General features: G+C 40.7%; 1 protein-coding gene across 9 annotated transcripts in view; it reads left to right on the top strand.

Moving 5' to 3' along the window:
* Window positions 1-1,495: 1,495 nt before the first annotated feature.
* Window positions 1,496-20,318, top strand: part of lrp1bb (low density lipoprotein receptor-related protein 1Bb) — a 338,212-nt gene continuing 319,389 nt past the window's right edge. For all 9 annotated transcript variants that reach the window (XR_005076787.1, XR_005076788.1, XM_037108848.1 and 6 more), the window contains exons 1-2: window positions 1,496-1,907; window positions 2,030-2,169. Coding sequence is in view for 7 of the 9 variants with exons in the window: in XM_037108848.1 (XP_036964743.1) it covers window positions 1,810-1,907; window positions 2,030-2,169 (238 nt within the window). In the remaining 2 variants the exon portion in view is untranslated. The remainder of the gene's footprint in view (window positions 1,908-2,029; window positions 2,170-20,318) is intronic.

Here is a 20,318-nt window from a genome sequence, read left to right as displayed (position 1 = left end):
TTTGTAGCGCCTCCTCCAGAAGTCGTTCTGATGTGTTCCTTTGTGACATTTCACCTCCATTGTATTTATAATCACATCTTTCTACATCTGTGAAGTGAATTTAAAGTACATGTGTAAGGTATCATGGATGAGAACATGATGGAAACAGTGGACGGATGGTGCAGCAGCGCCACACGTTAATTAACGTTGCTTTAGAAACACGCCTCTGAAGCGTGGACGTCTCATTATGTTGAATGTCTGTTGCCTCGTCTCCTCTCTCTCCTCGCTTCTCTTCCACATCTCCTACGCTCCGCATCTCATATAGGAGGGACTCGGACGCGAGAGGAGGTGAAGATAAAGGAGGAGAGTGACGGGAAAGACTGCAGAGGACGTGCAAACTGAGGAAACGACTGGAGGGGCCTTCTCTAGAGTCGGTGTTCAGTTTGTCCATCGTGGTCTGCCATAGAAACATGGCAGACTCTGTCGATATACAAGGAGGGTGGCCATTTATCCGGCTTTAGGCCGGACAGTCTGAATTTTAAATGCCGCAGCAGCTGGACAGGAAATACTGATACCTGAGATACCAGATCTTTATGCTCTAAAATCGATTCTCCAATCAAAGTATGGATACTTTTGATACTTCAGTCATTTGAGGTGATGTATATCATTAACAGGAACACAGTGGAAAGTAACTAAACTATTGAAATTTTGTCAAAATGATACGTGGTTGGTGGGAACTATTAAAGCCTAGATCTATTCAGGTACAGTTTCCTAAAGTATTGATTATTTAAAGTGGATTACATAGACTAGGTGTCATTAAAATATACAGAGCAACTGCAATAAAACAGCCATGGTGAACTTAGAAGAATATATACTAGAAAAGATGGATGAAAAAAATAACATTTTATCTATGAAATATATCTATTATTGTTCACAATCAGTCTAATTAACTTTAATTGTTAAATGTATATTTTATCATTTTTGCAATTATGGTGGCATTTATTTATTTAATTAAATATTTTACCACAATATCAATTTGAGTCACCCAGTATTATAAAAGAGCAAGTGTTTGTATCCCCTTATTGTTGGCTATTTGGAGAGACTACATACATAGTTGAATCTAAATAAGATGAAGCATTCAGTGCAGAGTGGCCCCATCATTTGTTTTGCCCTGTGATTTTAAAATGATTAAATAAATAAATTACTCTGATGTCTTGTATTCTTCATAAACCTATGATTTGAAATACACTACTTTTTTTTAAAATTAAATTAAATTAATTTATTTTTTTAGATTTACCAGACACATTAGGTGTATCCCTCATTTTGAGACAACAACAAAAAAGGTCCGCCTTTTGACACATTTCCTTGTTAAAATTTGTGTCAAATTAGGAATTTCATTGGTTACATTTTCGTTTCGCGACCTATCAACACATGGCTAATTTGAATATTAAAATGAGCCATGCGTTGATTCGCTACTACACCCGCTCACGCGCAGTTGCTACCACCGGGCTGTCAATCAAGCTCTTAGCAACAGTGGACATAACGTTAGCTAACGTCGGTTGTTGGACTGAAATTCTGAAAATGCCGAAGCGAAAGACCTCCTTTAACCCTGACTGGGCAAAAGAACACGGGCTTGTGACAAAAAGTAGAAGGGATGAGTTTCATCATTTTTATTTTATTTTTTTTGTACATTGTGTCAAGTGACACAGCAAAGTGAAAGCAGCTATCGACAGACATGCTAGCACTAACGAGCATCGAGCTAACAATCGGAGTGCAGCAGGTGCCTCTTCTCTCTAGTTAAGTTTTTTCCACTAATGTTCATCACTTAGGATGACAAAATCACTGCTGCAGAACTTACTAAAGTTTATCGTGCTGTTAAACACCAGTACCACCTCTACCCAGCCTGTGTCCAGCTGCCTGAACTCCAGGTGAGAATGTCATACAACTCTGTCCTGTTCATGTTAATTACAAGTATGGATAAGGAGAGGCTGTGTGTCTCAGCTTGATTAATCAGTGTGATTTCTCTTGTGTTTCATTGTTGATGCTACAGGTCCACCATGCTGAGGCCTTCTGTGGCCTGCCTCAACCACCCTCTGTCCAGCCTCTATGAAGCAACCTTGAGGACTCACGGTCACAGATGGACTCAGACACTCATATGTATAGGCAAAGACTACACATCTGAAACAGAAGGTGCTGTATTTTTCCTTTTTACCCTTTATTTATCCAGATAAAATCATTAAGAACAGTTTCTGTATGATGTTTATTAGACCTGTGTGATCTGAATTGGAAGGGCACGTTGTCATGAGCAGTATCTTGTATATTTATTATTAGCTATGTGGGATGTGTGTGCACCTTTATGTAATCCATCCATCCATCCATCCATCATCTGTACACATTATATGTACGCCGCTTAATCCTCTGCAGGGTCGCGGGGGGGCTGGAGCCTATCCCAGCTGACTTAGGGCGAAGGCAGACGACACCCTGGACAGGTCGCCAGTCTATCGCAGGGCTCTTTATGTAATCTGGTGGAAAAACATATTAGAATTTAAAAGCGGCTCATACCAACTGCTTGTGTTTCCCTGTGTATGTAAAGTGTCCTCCTTTTTGATGTGAAGCAAATGGCCACCCTATATGCAAAACTCATTCTAAGGTTAATGAAAACCAAAAAGATTCTTATTTAAGGTGTTTAAGCTCTGAGAAAAAGATTATTTTGGCTGTTCAATTACGGCCTTAAATCCTTCACAGTGGATCATTTTTTTTCTGACGGCACCTTATTGCACTATAGCCTTCTTTCGGTTTCAAAGTTTTCCTCATGTGCTGAGGCAGTGTCTCAAACGGTCTGATCAATGAAAATGTCTATTTCAGGGCAGAGGCAATGAAAAAAAAAAACTAGGACCGGTCTATGAAAGAAATTCATTTAAATGGCTGTGGTTTGCTTTGAAAAACGTCAATAAGGTAAAATACTGTATGGATGACTGTAGAAAACGAGCCTAAAGGGGTTGACAGAAGACCCTATTCACTGACGCTTATACAGAAAAAAAAAAAATAACTGCATTCCGTTAAAGCGATTCACTCTCACAGAACTGAGGTTGTTCATGCGAGAGGTCTGTTAGGCTTCTTGACTGCAGACTGAAAGGATCACACTCGGGGGAGTGTTTCCTTATTTTTTTTGCATCGGTTGTAATATCTCGGATGAAACTTCTATATTCACGAAACGATTTGCGTGATGGTTTGAGGTGCACTAGTTCACATAACTCGCAATATGTGCGATGAAAAGCGATTTCTGACTCAGAATTGTAAAACAAGCATTTAAAAAAAAAAAAACGTCTTCTCAGGACTCCATCTGAGTCTCTCGCTCTCACTTCACCAGTGACTCTGCCATCAAGGACAAAACAGAAACTTGGAGAAAAAGCTTTGAAACATTGAAAAAATGAAAGTGTATTGTTGTGATAAGGTCGAGAAAGGAATGTGAGGGAACAGTTGACTGATAAATGAATGGGTGACTTATTTTTCTGTTCTCTGCAGTGGAGTTTGGTCAAAGACCAGGCTTTACCTTCAGTTTTTTTTTAAATTCCTGCTGCAAGGAAGGTATGTGTGATTGACCTCCAGTTTGTGGATTGCTGAACCACCATTACGATGTTTTTTTTTTTTTCCAACCTTCTGCCAGTGTGTGATGGACACGACACATTTCCGGGGCTCATCGCGGCCTCCTTTTCTTGTTAAAGTGATGTTTCGTGTTCTGTTCTTGAATTGAGTCATGATGGATTCTGATGAATACACATTCAGATGATTTTCGCAATTGCACAAAACTTTCAGGTGGCCTTGCAGATGGACACAAAGTCCTGCCAATATGTTTTTGCTGCATTAAGATATCCCTCATGTTTCTTTCTGAACTCCACCTTGCAAAAAAAAAAAAAAAGAGTGCGTATGAAAGAGAAGTTGTCAGAGTTTAAGTTAAGTGCTTGTCTGTGGTGCCGCTGGGTGCGTGATGCAACTTTAAGTGGAATTTAATTTAAACATTCGTGACAACCTGGAGGACTGTGTGCCGTTCAGGGTTCAGGCACAAGGAAGTCCCACAATGAACAAATTCATACGTCGATGCAAACAGTGCCGTCAAAGCATCGTGGAAAAAAAAAAAATACAAATGGCGCGCTCTTATTATTTTCAGTGAGACCTCTGTGTTGATGCCCATCCTGTCCTTCAGAGATGAGAAAAGACTGGGAAAATACTTGTGAAAAAATTTTAAGGCACCAAAATGCCAATTTTCCATCAAGGTGAATGGGCTTTTGAGACTGGTTTGCTTTCTTCTGACGGTGAGTTTGAATAGTTTTGCCATACAGACTGTAAAAAGTGCTCACCCAGTGCTGGAATCAAGGAGGAGTTATCAGGGACTAACAGGCAGTAGAGGTAATTAACAATCCAAAGAGCTCGATATTGAGTAGCGATTTTGATTTCATGAAACAGTTGCAGCGCAAACAATTTATGCTGATTTGTTAGGTGATGAACAAATGGACATAAAGCTGACTGCTGTTGTTTGATGTACTTTATGCGAGGCTTCATTTTGGTCACCATTAGGCAGCCAACCCTTTCAAAATAAAACACTTTTTTTTTGCCTGCCTGATAGCCTGAAAAGCAGGCTTAAATGATCTGTCAGACCACAAGAAACCAAAACAACAAGCTAAGGGCAGACCTGAGTCTATGGTGTTAATCTCTGGCTTCATCAATTCCAGCTTCAACTTTACACAGTACACATAAAAGCTTGCCTCTCCAGTGCCGTCCAGCCTGGTAGAGCTGCCCCATGTGTCGTCCTGACCAGGGGAACCCACTGGTTGTTACTGGTTGTACTGATAATGCTTTGGAGCAATTGTAAATATAAAAAAAAATGTTGTTTTGTGCAGCTTTAAGCTTTTTGCGATTTGTAAAAAGTGAAGTGACAGGAAGTTCTGCAGTCAGAACAGTTGGTGTGAAAGTACAAGTATGTAAATCGTTGCATGTTAATATTTTCCACACAATGTAGCTGCAGTCTGCAATCATAGGTACACAAGAGCACAGCCTACAATGTTTACAGGGCAATTAAAGTGAACGTTATAGAAACTACACTCTTTGAACTCAGGAGTGACAACTTTTTGTAAAAGTTCGACTGTTGACGGATCTGCTTTGTTTTGATTAGAGCGCCTTGCGTCTGCTATATCATCACCTGTTCACATGCAGAGGCAGAGCGCTTAATGAAGCTTGAGCAGAGCAGACAGATCAAACGTCAACACTTAAATAACTTTTCAAAGTAATTATTCTGCCTTAATTAGGTGGGAACCTGCATTTCCACATGTAGAAACAATCCGAGGTGAGAATTAATAATCTGTTGTTGTGCATCACACTTCTAAAATAATTATATTTTTTTTCAGAGAAACATCCGGTAATGTAATTAGTGAAGGGAAGAGTTTGAAATCCACTTTCAGAGTGAAAAGGATGTTGGCAGCTGATACGGGCGTTCAGGGCAGCAGGGTGAGATAAGCGGGCCATAGAGAGCCAGTGATAGATGTGCTTCTTACCTCTAAGGGCCACTGGATTTCAGGTACGCACATTTGTTTCTGTGACCCACTGACCTTTTTTTTGAGTAAAAAGCAGAAAAACTGGTCATAGTTACGTCAAACATTTCAGCATCAGTGACTCATTTTAAAACTGTGAAACAGATGATACACCGGAGCTAATTGGAATATGGTAATTCAAGTGCTGTTTGTTGGCCGAGACACAGTTAAGCCAAGGTGATGCAAAAGCCTGCCTTTGTCACTGCATGTCTGTCCGTCCTGGGAGAGGGATCGCTCTGTGGCTCTTCCTGGGGTTTCTTCCATTGTCTTTTTCCCCCACTAAATTTTTTTTTCCTCGACATGGCAAGTTTTTCCTCGCTTGAGTCGAGGGTCACACATGATGTCGTTCCCTGTACAGATCGTAAAGCCCATTGAGGCATTGTGATTGTGATTTTGGGCTACATAAAAGATTTGATTTTGATTTGTAAGCGTGAAACCAGTGGCTCATTTTCAGGAGAGTTGGGACATGTTTGTGGCAACAAAACTGGATGTTGGTTTTGTTTCCAGCTGTTTTCATGCCGGCTGAATCAGATAAGCCGAAACATGATTGTTTCCGAACCCCTAACCAAGTATTTTTTTGTGCGTAAGCACGGCATTTTCACAATATCAAATTGAAGCTAAAGGAGTCAAAATTTGCAACTCAAAGAAAGATACAGTTTCAGATATCCACAGTCTGCATTGACATAAACACTGCCAAATTTATTCTAACGACTGTATGATCAGCTTTTCTTTTTAGCTATTTCTTTGATTTCATTTCAGTAACAATTCCATTTAAATTCAAATGAAATGAAAAATCCAACCTTGATAAATTAGCAACAAACAAAAAAAAAAAACAACCGCCTGAGCACACAAGGAGACAGTCCAGTTTATAGAGCATTCACCAAATCAGCGAGTCGACACTCTGCCACCTCTACGTGTTATTAACCCCCTAACAGCAGTTGGGAGACGGGTGGCCATACATGAAATTGAATAATTAGGCTTAAGAACTGAAGAAATCAATGCCAACCCCCCTCCCTTCCGATAGGGTAAACATCACCTCTGAGTATTTATCAAACATCTCATCTGCATTCTTTATTATCTGCTCCAAGTCGTTGAGGCAACACAAACAATCACAGCAGGCAATTAGATTCTGTTGGACAAACGACCAAAGGACTTGCTGGTTTTGACGGAATAATATCTATAATAATGGCATCGGAGAGTAATGTGCTCTCCTGTCTTTGCCGTTATTCATGACAGCTGTAGTCAATGCCTGTCTGCCCTGAATTAAATACTGGATATCATTAGGGTTTTTTTTTTTTTTTTTTGTGGTACGAGAGCAGAATAGAAAATGATGTCATTTTCAACACGTCAAGTAGTTGCTGAAGCAGTAAGAAGCATCGGCTTCATGCTTCAGCAGAACTTGAATAATATCTGTAACCTCTCTTATACACCTGGGCAAGCTTTGGAACATCAGACGTTGCCTAGCGACGATGTGTTCAGCACTCACGCAAAAAGAGAGAGAGAGAGAGAGAGAGAGGAAAAAAAAAAAAAACCTTCCATCATCGTTTTCAGAAAGGTTTGGACTTGGATTTCTTAATCTGTATTATTCACCATTATAAATTTAGGCTAAGAGAGTGAGTGAGTGCCGCACACATGTGGTTTCACGCTGTGCTCACTTAAACTCCCCTGTCAGGAAGAGCCACATGCACACATGTACCAGTGGAAACCTTAAAGACGCTTTTGCACCTACATGTAGCCTGAAATGCTGTGTTGTTATTAGCAACTCTTTCCCATTGTTTGCGGTGCCGTCCAACCAAGACCCATTAAAGGGATATTCCGGTGTAAGTTTAGTTCATGTTCTGACACATCGTGACACAGGACACTGCTCCAACTAGAAACTGCCATCAAAAAGCCACAAATAATGCTCAGAACAGCACCAAACTTCAGCAACAGTACAAATAGGGTCCCAGCACATAGTTTGAGGCATCAAACCTTCGCTAGCTTAGCCAGATTGCCATTGTAATGTGAACACATCTCACCACTCTCCTGCAGCAGCTTCCTGTTGTGGGGAAGTCCCTGCGAATCGATTACCGAGCCCGGTTAGAAATGCTCAATTCCATTCTTTCCTTCCTGTCTGCTCTAGATAATACTGCAATGTATTGTTATCGTGCAGTCATTTCTTAGGTTGCTAAAACTAAGTAAACTAGCGGTCTGCAAACTTGATCTCTCGAGGGGGGGTCTTACTCTGTGTCACTGTGTGTTAGACCATGGATTAAACTTACACCGGAATATCCTTTTAAGGTGTGCTTGAAGGTTGAGTAGTCAAGTTATAAAGAATACTTAGCATTTGGCCTTCATTTCACACGCAACCCCAGTGATAGGTATGTGTTATAAAACCGACAAGAAGAAGAATCCCGACCGAAGGATTAGAAGTGCTTGGATTTGGAGCTGCAACGGAGCAGATATGGAGCACAGTGGAGCCAGTGGAAGTAAACTCATTGACTAGAGTGAAACATATAAGCTCTCCTGCCATGGCGGAACCGGACTGAACATGGATCTGGTGGAATTTCGGGCTGACTCTGACTTGTCTTCATTTTTATAGAAGTGTATCTGGGAGGTGCTTCAAGAAAGGATGCTTAAGAGGTGCCAAAATTAGACGGATGGGCCAAATCTCAGGCATGTTTTATTATGTCTTTTACGAGATTGGATGTTGAACCAATTGCAGTGGGATTATGCAAGCTGAAATTTCTTTTGCCTTGATGAAAAACACTTGGCGGGCCACAGTTCTGGCAGCACTACACCTATTGTCAGCTAACTACATGATGTGGAACAGCACAGGGAAATTGTTGTTAGCTCTTATTCAGTTGAAGTGGCTCACCCACCAGGCGCTGCTCAGCAGGAGAACCAGCTCCTGTAGACACTGTGAGGCAGATAGGACGTATTTCATGCCACAGACATGCCTACTGATTCATTCAGTCGCTTTCTCAACACAAACATACACTAGCGAGGACAAGATCTTTGAGACACTTGATGATGGGGGTGCTTGTAGTGGACGTTATTGTATTTCCTTGCAAAGAACCAAGCAAATAAAAGGTGGATCAACAAGAAGGATGATGAATCAGAAAAAATATAGCATAACATTGTTGAGCTTTCAGCTGAAAGGCCAGAGGTCTGTACACCAGAGTGCACTCGGTTAGTCTAATCAAGGAGTGCAGGTACGTTAAGTTCCATGAGGATGGAAAACCAAAAGTTCATCTATCGAAAGCAAGTTTCCCACATACAATTGAAACATATCAAGGACACCAGCTCACTTCAGGTCAGATCAAAACGTACACAAGTTCATATAAAGTAATGATATGTAAGGTAATTAATGACATTTTGTTGCTATGGTGCTCATACTGCCGTCGTCCACAGGGGCCGCCAGAATAAAACAAAATCAAAGCTCCTTGCAGCTACTTTTAAATGTTTTATCTTATAATTAAGTCTGAGCCACAGCTTTTCTTTATTTGATCAAAAATGTGTTTGAATTAATTTATTTGATGGTTAAATTTGCCCCTTAATTAGCTGATAGCTGAAGCATGAATCCATGTGTGAGTACAGTGTCTGCTCTGAACAGATTTATGTTCCCCGAAAACACACAAAACTCAGTGCACTTCTTGAAAAGACTGGACAGTTAATTTGGGGGAAAAAAAAGTTTGATTCAGTGACTAAGAAGAAAGAAGTTACTCGACCGTAATCGGAGGAGTGATTAGGTCTTGAGTAGTGTCTCACTGTGTAATCACTTTCCCCGTCTTGTATTTGAGCCTCATTAGTCAGCCATTGTGCACTTTGGCCTTAACTTAAAACTCACACAAGGATCCACAACTTTAAATTCAAATGGGACAAAAACAAAACGGCATCTTCACACAACTTACAAGAAAATGTTTGTTAGAAAAAAAAAAATCTCGGAGGTGATTATGTAGCCTGCGGTATGGTTTTGTTGTTTTGCTTAGCTTCGTGTTTGTTGTTTATCATTCGGGTTGATGTCTTCCTCACCGTGGCGCAGCGGCCCACAAGGTGAACGGGAAAAACAAGCAGCGTTCTGGGGAAGACAGTAAACATTAACGTGATATGCCACATTACCGGACTTGAATAATGCTCCTTATTTTAATGCTCTGGACGTTTGTGTAATTCATTTGATCTGTGTTTGCTGCTCCTCTCTCCAGGCTATTAGAGAGGATTACAGATTACCTTTTACAGCTGTAAGGTATGGTGTCATTCAGCATCCAATGCATTTAAATCAAGACATTCTGCCGCGGCCAGCCTGTTGAAAATAGTACCTGTTTATAGTGGAGAAGATATTCTCTATTCATGAAGTTGCTCTTTATTGATTGTCGTAGCCTGCAGTGCTCCGGCAGTGGAGCTTGTGCAGGAGCCCGATATGAGGCTGAGAGAGGACCTGAGGAGGCTCTATTACGTCCCAGAAGTCACGCTCACTGTTCAGAAGGGGGAGAGTTCACTTTAATTAGGGAAGCTTAATGCTGCTTTTTATGAGGCCTGGAGGGGCTGCTCACCTCCTCCTCTCTCTCCGCGTGTGATTCCTGTTTTGTTCGAACGGCCAAAAAAAGGAACGTCGGGGTCTCGGAGGTTTGCAGAAATGAGTTCCCTGCATCGAGGTACATCTCTGAATAGTCTCAGCATCTATGAGGAAAACACAAGCGAACAATATGAAGAGACCGAAACCATTTCTGCTTATTTTACTACCTATATATATTGTTCACCCCCTTTTTTTTTTTTTTTTTAGCAATACCCCTATTCATGAGCTCATTTTTGATAGAGTAATAAAAAGAGCTGAGTACTGTACTGTACCTGAAATGGAAAGTCGTCGTTGGATGATGTCATGAGGTACCGTGGGATCATGGGAATTGTCTTCCTTGTTAAACTTATCTGACATTGGCCCTGGATCCTAGTACACTTGACCCCCAAGTCCAGCTCGTTTGATTTGCGTGAACACAAGGGTTCAAATTATTAAATCACTTACGCACCCTTAGTTACCAATGTAAATACATCACATATGCAACTGCAGCTATGCTGTCTACATGACATGACTTCAGTAGGTTAGCAAGTTGAAATAATCTGTTTACTTTTGGTTTACCACTGCACACCAAAGTATGTCTTGGTTTGCTCTTCCTCTAATCATTACCACGGCCACTAGAGGTCGCCACTGGAAATGTTGTTGGGAACATTTGGGACAGTGTAAGTACTAGTAAGTAAGTCAGTAAGTGACAAAATACGAACAAGAAAATTGTGACCTGCTCCATCTTTATTTAGAACTTTGAGTTACTTGAGTTTTACCTTTTTTATGCCATACTTTGTATCGCTACTCCAAACTTTTACTTTCAGTACATTCATAATACCTTCCTGTAGACTTCTGCTTCTAACAGGTTATTTTTACACTGTCAAACTGCTACTTTTTCTAAGTATATCTTTCAACAGCATTTAGGCGTTGTTTGTGTCAAATAAGAGCAGTATCTCAACTACTCTAATGCGTCGTCCCCTGTTCCGACATCTCCCTGAGACATGTCAAGCACAAACACAAATAAGCGCGTCCACAGGGGCAGCTATCACCAGCCATGCTTTAAAAAAAGACAACTGAACATTGTTGTTTTCCAAACCAATTAATGCCATCGTTACAGACTGATGGCAGAGTCACACGCGGAGCTACTGTCACAACCTCATCCCAAAAATAGACAGTTTTATTACCATAAGAGAGACCAGTAGTTGTGGAGCTGAAGCCAGAGGGGGCTGCCACATGTCAGGCAGATGACAGCCTGGACGTGATTCTAATTGTTTTCAATGATTCTGTTGGATTTTAATCGCCGCAGAAGTGACTGCGCGAAGGTGGAAAACAGGCGTGTGCTTCCTCGCTGGAGTTGCTACTTTTGGAAAAGTCGGGGGCCTTCTGCTTGTGGGACAAAAGCTCAGACTAGAGGAAATATTTGCACATCCAAAGTGGTTATCTAAGTGCACAGGAGTCGAGGCCACATATCATAAATTGAGGAAAACTTCAACGCACCGCTCTTTCATAAACTCCACTTCAGCAGGCATGCAATGTTTTAGTGTTCCCCACAGAGTGCAAGGCCTGCAGCACTGAAACATCAGTTTTAGAATGAAATGGTTCTGCAGAGAGGAACTTTAAGCACAGCCTCATCCAACAGATGCACACGCATCTGCTTTAAATCATTGATATTGCCTTTATATCTTCTAGCTTGTTGTCTATAAACACAAAGTTTATTAATTGATGTCATATTTATAGCTTGATATACAGCTAGACATATACATTTACATTTAGGGCATTTTAGCAGACGCTTTTGTCCAAAGGGATTGTAATTGTAATTCATACATATGTTCATACACTGATGGTGGTGGCTGCCATGCAAGGTGCCGACCAGCACATCAGGAGCAGTTGGGGGTTCAGTATCTTGCCTAAGGACACTGCAGACCAGGGAAATCGAACCAGTGACCTTCCGATAACAAGACACTGGCTCTACACCGGAGATATAAACATCGATTCATTTCCTATATATTCCGTGAAATAATGCCTCTAGCTGCAACATTTGGAAACAGATTCCTTTATTTGCATAAATTCAGTCAATGACAGAATCATTAAAGGAGCACTACGTAGTTTTGGATGTTTCACTGACTGATTTTTATCCGTAAACAAACTGTCTGTTTTCATGACTTAATTATCCAAATAAACAACTAAATTCCATACTGTTTTACTTTGTTTGTACAGTATGTGGTGAACCCTGCCACCTTTTCTAGCTTCAAACATTGTTGTGGGGACCTTATTTGCCCCTGAGAACAGCTTGTTTACTCAGTCATGGAATAAAACAAATATTCCTGAGTTTGTGTTATTACCTTCTAATATTGTAAACATTCAAATTCTGAGTTTGCATTTCTTCTCCAAAACTATGAAGTGCCCCTTTAACTGGATACTAAACTTACCCTTATTGACACTTCCAAGCATGAATCTTAGCTTCCTCCACTTTCTCACGACTTGCCTCACATTTCTGTCCCGAGGAAATACATTTCACCGGCCAACATGAGGAGCTGTCAAAGACAGTTCGCTATCAAAGAGACTTTTTGTTCCCCATCCCACCCCATCATCGCACCAAGAGAGAGGGCTTCACCCCGCAACTTACTGTCCTTTTCATCTCATCGTGAAGGTTTTTTTCTCCACGCAACTCTGCCACCGGAGCTTTTTAAAAAAAAAAAAGAGGAGGACAGTCGGCACCACGCTCTGTCACCGCTCTTTATTGTTTCACACGAAGTGGCGAAGTCCTTCACCAAACAGTCGGAGCATTGCAGACAGCGCCTCCAGGTCCCCGAGGAGGTCATTACGATAGGGATGAGCAGCTCGAAAAGCACTGTAAGACGGACAGCGGAGTGACAGCGGGGGGAGGACAGGACACGCTGTGAGGGAGAAATATAAATTGGAATGTGCTGAGTTGAAATGGATCAGCTTTCTGTTTTATAGGGAACTTTTGACAGTTGGGGATCCTGCTTGTATCAGCAGTCCTCCAGTCGAACACGAGCACAATATGTCTCCCAAACCTAAAACCTGTAAATATGTAAATCACTGTAAGGCAGGTTATCTCTATTTAAAGCATCAGTGTTGACTTTATTTGACATGATTACATAATCCTGAATAATACTACTAAAGAATAATATATATACTCTTGTTGGTATTCCCACTTATAGTCATGTCGTTATTAGAATAATTATTATGTGTGTATCAGCTCTTTATGTAAGCTACAAGAGAAGTATTCAGACCAAAGTCTCCTTGTTTTTTTAAGGGATAGTTCAGATTTTTTAGGGTCATATGAGGGTATGGTGGTTATCATGCCCGCAGTTAGGTGAAGCAGGAGGAGGCACCACTGTAGGAAAGCAATAAGTGTGCTGCTATGGACGGGGGAGGCAGCAAAATACATTTTATACACCTTAAAAAAAAATCTATTTCAATTGAATTTTACATTATATTAAGAATATTTGTCAAAGCCGTGCCTTGGCATTGAACGGCCCTGTCACTGGCATCACATTTTCTCAAGTGTAAACTTGATTTCATGGAAGAGACAACAAATAACAATGAGTCACCAGGTTTTTAATATTCTTCAAACCACGGATACGTCCCAGGGTGACATTTATACCAAACACGGCACGTCACGTTCACATTACATTCTTATTATTAGCCACCTGTCGCAGCAGGAGGTGGTGGAGGGGATGGTGGATGTGTTATCAAAAGCTAACAAGGCTGCCAAACAGCTGACCATAGTTCAGATTACACTACTGAATATTTTGAAGGACACCTGGGGATATTTCCAGCCATTTTTTATGGTGGCCAAAAGAAGTATTTGAGCCAAATCATGGTTTAACCAAAGAGTTTTTTTTTGTGCAAAAACCTAAGCAGAGCATAAGCACAGCAATTTGACGGAGGAGAAATGGCAAATCAACCGAAACAAACACAAAATTGCAACATAAAGAAGATGTTCAGATTTGATTCATCTGTGGTTTTGCAGAAACAGACCTAGTTAACATTTATTCTGGCAATTAGGTTGTTGTCATACCAATGACCAAATTAGATTTACTGTTGTTCTTTTAAGTATAAAGAAATTAACTTTTGGCGATGGAGACTGACTGGGCTGAAAGAGACAGAGGGGAAAGATTTGTGGAGACCGAAAGGCCAAGAAAAAGTCAGAGCTACCTGGAGGTGCAGATGCTGGCAAGTGTTGCACAGAATCCTAGTTTTGGGGGGAGCAATCAGGGTTCTGCAACCTTCAAACACTCTTGAGAAATCATGTGCAGTTTTTGCCACAATTCAACCCTATATACGATATCTTTGTAAACTTTAGGACAACACTTGGCAGCACAGCACAAGTCTCCGCTGACTGAATCCATCGCTGGCCTGCTGCTTCTTAAAGGTTGTAGAACAGTTCTGTCTGTCTGTAGTTCCGTGCGGGTCAAACTATAATTCATGAAGGATCGACAGTCGGATACACTCCCGCGGTTATGTTGTAACAGCCCCAGATTCCAGCGGAATTGAGCGGTGTTGAATTTCAAATAATCAACAATGAGCTGGGAGGATGTGATTTGAGAGCACTCTTATGTGCTTTAGGGAATATGTTTCGGCAGCATTCCGGATGATTCTGCCAAACCCACTATTTCTGAGAATAAGTCCAACAGTGTCCAGAAAAGTAAACTCAATGAAGTACTGATTCATTTGGTTCTGAAACGTAAACTACTTAGTTAACTTGAACAAAGCATTGTGAAAAAGCAACATTATAGAAGTGATGCTCTCATTGTTAAGGTTACTGTTTTCATGTTTGGGTGACTCTGTAGAAAACCCTCTGAGATATACCAGTCGATGGTGTATTTTCATTCGCCATGATAGAGGTGTGACTTTAAGGATGGCAGTGTTGATCTGTCAGTCAATCAGCTGTCGACTGGGTGCAGATATCGATCGTCTCCTTGATGATGGCCCGTTGGTGATCCCCTGACATTTTGCATCATTTAGTGAAGTGCCTTGGTACGACATGCTGAGATGAAGAACATTGTCAAAGATGATAAGCAAAGTCAGCCCGTTTTGACAGAGGTTTAGCCGTTGGCACATAGCCAGGTGACCGTAGCGTATTCTCTCTGCTTGAGTTGTGTGCGAACTTTGACTGCCACACAGCAAAACATGATTTACTTTTGGATGTCCGTTTCCAAGAAAAAAACATGATGCCACATGGTGTGTTTGTAGTTAGCATGCACAAAATATCTAGTGATCTTCTTACAGACACCTGGGATTTGTATTTACGACACATGGTGACACATCCGCCAAGTGGCTATCATCTGGTTTTGCCCCCTTCTAACTTGAATTGGAGTGAAACAATTGAACTGTTCAGATCTTCTAGACTTTCCAAGTGTTATTGGACTGAATGTCTCAAATTGTTAAACTAGCCATTTCACAGGGGGCATGCTGAGAAAGATGTTACCCGCTGTTTTACAACCACGTCTCAAGTTTATGGGAAGAAGGTATTTTTGGGCGAGTGTGCGTCACGTGACATTATTATAACACGCTTTGACCGTTCGGCCTCAAAGCCGGGAGCTGTTCCTGGCGGAGCCTGATCATGACATCGTAGAGAATGTGAGGTCGGACGGGAATTTAAAGTTTGAAGGCACTTTAGATGTTAAATATTCATTCTTTAATCTCAGACTCGCTCCTTGTCTTATTAGGGCTTTCGGCAGCTTCCTCAGGGGAAGCCTCCGGTTGGGCAGCGGTACGGGGGATACGTTAATGCTCGAAATAGTCCTGATTTTCACAAAAACTCACCACATATTTTAGCCACTGTGGGAGTGGGGGGGCAGATATAACCACATGCTTGCAGACTGTAAAGAAAGCAATTTCCTTTCGGGGGGTTATATTTTAATTTAGACCATTTATTAGCATGATTTGCAATTATTTGGAGACTCCCAGGTGAACTATGTAGGGGTTTCATGAATATACCGACTACATGCAGTGTATGTGATCACTAATTAAAACTGTGTATGCTACTTATTATCTTTTTTTTTTTTTTTTTTTTTGCATTGTGAGTACAATTGATATGTATTAATTCCGTGACATCAGGGATTAAGTGGAGGGTAAAACTCGTATAACATAATTTACCCATTTAAAATGAATCTTATTAAAATAATTATTCATAAATACAATCTCAAAAGCTGTGCATACACCATAAGCATGTCACATAACAATATCTTTTCTTATCAGTGGCTGTTTGTTCATAAACACATGAGAGTTAACATGTAACAGCAGTGTGCAGGATTGTTTTCTGCAGCTGTGATCAATTTTTAAGCAGATTAAGGTTTATTGTGCGAATTTGTCTCTGAAATATTGCAAAAAAATAAAAACATCCTGTTTTGTTGTTGTCAATTTTTTGCTTAAATCCTTGCACCTTAATTTCAGACTTTCATTTAAACATTTCAAGTCAAGGTGTGCCGGTGCTTTCATTACTGCAGTTGAGAACAGAGAAAGCGCCCTTCAGACGCATTACAGCTCATCACTGTGTTTATCACTCAGCTATGAATGACCCTATCTCCTCTTATTAAGGTTACTCCCTCTCCTCCGCTCTCTCAAGCAAAGCTCTCTTTCCAAATGCTTCAATGCAACTTTTATTTATTATTTAACTATTTTGAGATCGAGTTTGGCTGAACTTCTGCAAACTTTAATTAAACATTAACAAACGTGTTTTGAACACTCACACCCCCGCTGGATGTCTTTGCATTTTCTATTTGATTTCGAAGAAGGATTGTAAGGTTTTAAGGCCGTGCATGTTGCGGCTCACACTGGACTGCACGCAGGCTGGCGTCCTCAGGGTGGCTCGTGGCGAGGACAGTCCAGAGGAAACACCAGAGGTGACTGAGCCGTTAAGAGTCAGAGCATCTGGGAAAGTCCTGCCTGAGGACATCCGGCTAGAGACGTCCGTGTTATCTCACTGCTCATAAATCACTTTCAGGGTTACCTTTTTTAAAATATATATATACTGCTACTAATACTGCTGCTTTTAACTTTGCTTTATTCGCCACTTTAAGACACAATTTATTTTATTTGCTTTGGACATGTGAAAAAAAGCCTAATATGTGAATCTTTAAATATCTTATGTGGGAATTATTGTACTTGTTTAATGGTATAGATGACATGTGATGTTTTTTTTTTTTTTGATTAAATGTTCACAGTGCTGCTTTTGCACACCTTAAGAGCGACAGGTGCGTAAGAGAAGACTGAGAGATGCACGCTGTCCACTTCACTTGCAATTGAGTTTAATGATGACAGTGTTTCGGTACTTAGACCTCCATCAGGTTATCTTGAGATAGATCCTGATTTTTTTTAACGTTTCAAAATTTTAGTTTGTGTGTGGATTTAGCCAACTGCATTTAAAATGTGGAATTCATGCCATTTTCTATACGTGGAGATTGTTATCCACATGAGGATTTTCTGATTGGATGAAGTGGATAGGGATGCCAGAACATTTCTCACATAAGCAGGAGGAGGCGATACTTTACTGACTCTATAACAGTGATCACTGTGTGTTTTAATAAGACAATTAAGAACTATAAATTGACTTTTATTAATTATTGTTATTATACAGTATTACCCATGTGTGATGTTGTATTATTTTCACATGAAACATTTTAGTTCACATGTAAAAATAGCCAAATGCATGTGAAAATGTGTAAAGAAGCGATTTTCACTTGATTTTATGCACCATGTTTGGTACAAATTTAATCGTATGAGAGACAGAATTACTATGACTTAAACCTGCGATCTCACATCGGGAGATCAAAAATATACATGTGAAAAATGTAGTCCACATGTGAATATGGCCAATCACGTGCAAAAATACTCAATTAACATTATCACCAATCAATCAGTCATCATTACGAGTGCAAAATATCAGTCTACATGCAAGGGGTGGCCTTTATTTCATGGACCTGAACGAGTGTCCTCACGCTCGCCGCCCTGCCAACCTTTTATGGCTGTCAGATTACGTGCTGGGTGCCCTGGCCTGCAGTGATATGGAATTGAATTGTGCTGCAGGGATTTGGTGGAGGGGAGATTGCTGTGCGAGTCTGCAGCCACAGTCAGGCTGGCTTGATACCGTTATGCCTCCATTTTGCCATTTCCAAACTGCTCAGGGATGCTGACTGTTTTTTTTTTCCTGCGTACGAGCGCTTAGATTCTGTGGATAGAGGTTAGATTAGACAGACAGAAGGACATACGCAGATATGCAACCTCGTTTTTAACAGGAAATTACTGAGTCGGGGGACTGTTGTTTATGGATGTTTTTTTTGAAAACAGCCCTTAGTTGAAGATAGGCGGCAGCATTAATTAAATATTGAAAGTGTCTGTGGATGGGTTGGGTGTTGGATGAGCGTACTTTTGGGGGCTGACGTGTTTCAATTTACCCAAACTAATGAAATTCTTTCTTTAGGAGCCATGTAAAACAGCAGCTAACCTTTTAGTACTGGTGATAACCGCCTTTGTTCAAGGAATCCATTTATAAGTCATAATTGATTTGTGTCAACGGCGAATTTGTTCATCCGCCTTCATTTTAACGTAACATTTGTTTTGCCAGTATTTCTTTCCCGTCTCTGTTGAGCACCATATTGTTACTACGCTGTTTTTGGAATTTGGGGATATTTAGGGCTAATAAGATTAACAAGCATTTTGAAATAAATACTATGACTTCACACTGGTTGGTTGGTGCAGTTTTGCGAGTAAAAACTAGAATTTGCAAAAAATTAAACATCACACTTGCGAAAGTCCATTTTTGTGCGCAGTTCTATGCAAGTGACTGAATTCCTTCATATCTGTGTTCTTTTTTTCAAAGGAAGGGCATTCTGCACGTTACCAGTATGGAAGGAAGCCCCCGTAGTTTATTCAGATAACCCGCGGAGTTGGCCTCAGGGGCTATGAGAATAAAGATAAAAGTGCCTGATGTTCTTAGATTTCTGGTGTGAGAACAGAGGAGGCTCTTTGACAAGCTATTCCCCTGTTGATGTGCACTTAGCACAAGCCTCTGCTTTTAGTCATATTTTGTATCTTCTCACCATGCGGTGGAGACTCATAATGAATTTTGTCTGTCATCTGCTCGTCACATCATGCAGAAACACGCGTGGATCGAACTGCATCACATCCGTCATTAAAGACATCGACCACACGATGGATTCGTCTCAGATCTCTCATGAAAAGATAAAACCAGCTGCGCAATACATCATACCTGATGTGCCGCTTTGTATCCCTGCTGTATGCCTGATATCGACAGATCCCAAGTCCTCAGGCAAATGACTTTGAGAATATCTCCTCTGTGATGTAAACACATAACAGCACGAGACACCCGAGTGGAGAATATGACATGACTGTCATGTGATCGCATTATTTGGATTACAGACAACTGACATTCAACATGTCATCTATTGTGAGCACAACATTGTCACATACGTCAGTTTTAAATATTGTTATCATTCGTGAAGTAAGCATTTTTGATCCAGACGATCAGCAGTACTTTCGGATCTCTTGGTCCTTATCGTGTTGACAGAGGTAATACAGCTGAGCACCTGGAGGTAGATTGAAAATAATTCATCGAGACCACCTAAAACATTATCACTCAAAGTGTTTCTCAACGCTGACTGAGACGCTGTAGCATCCCATGTGTCACATTTCTGTCGAAGTTTATCAAAAGAGAAAAAAAAAAAATCCCACACTGATGGCACACCTGCTGCTGCCAGCGAGCACGCTGTTCAAGGTGACATTCTATCTGTAGAGTTTTGCCTTTTTAAATTCTACTGTGTATTTCAACACAACATGGCTATGGTGGCTGCAATGTGTTCTCACCCCAAGCTCTGTGACAGTTTGTCAGATGTAACGTAGGTGCTGACTGCAAACAAAACTCGTCGTAACGATGCTAGGTCTTGAAAACTCATATGTTGAAGTAAACATGTATCTAACACTTTTTTTTTTACTAGACACTGTACCATCAAAATGATTCTGAAGCTGTTACTTTAAAGTTACATAATGTTGCTTTACGCTTCAAAATCTGAGGCCTCACCTATCCCAGTAACACCAGCTGTGCATGTGAATGGCTCTGTGGTCTAGTTAGCAATCCTGAGTAACACCCAATGTCTGGTAAGACTTTCAAAATAAAGCTTGCAGAAAAACAGTTAACATTTTATGACACTGTATGACGGTGTGGTTTG

This window comes from Acanthopagrus latus, chromosome 9 (assembly GCF_904848185.1).
Source record: "Acanthopagrus latus isolate v.2019 chromosome 9, fAcaLat1.1, whole genome shotgun sequence".
Classification (NCBI taxonomy): Eukaryota; Metazoa; Chordata; class Actinopteri; order Spariformes; family Sparidae; genus Acanthopagrus; species Acanthopagrus latus.
Note: the sequence above shows the minus strand (reverse complement) of the source record. Positions and strands in the feature narration are given on the sequence as shown.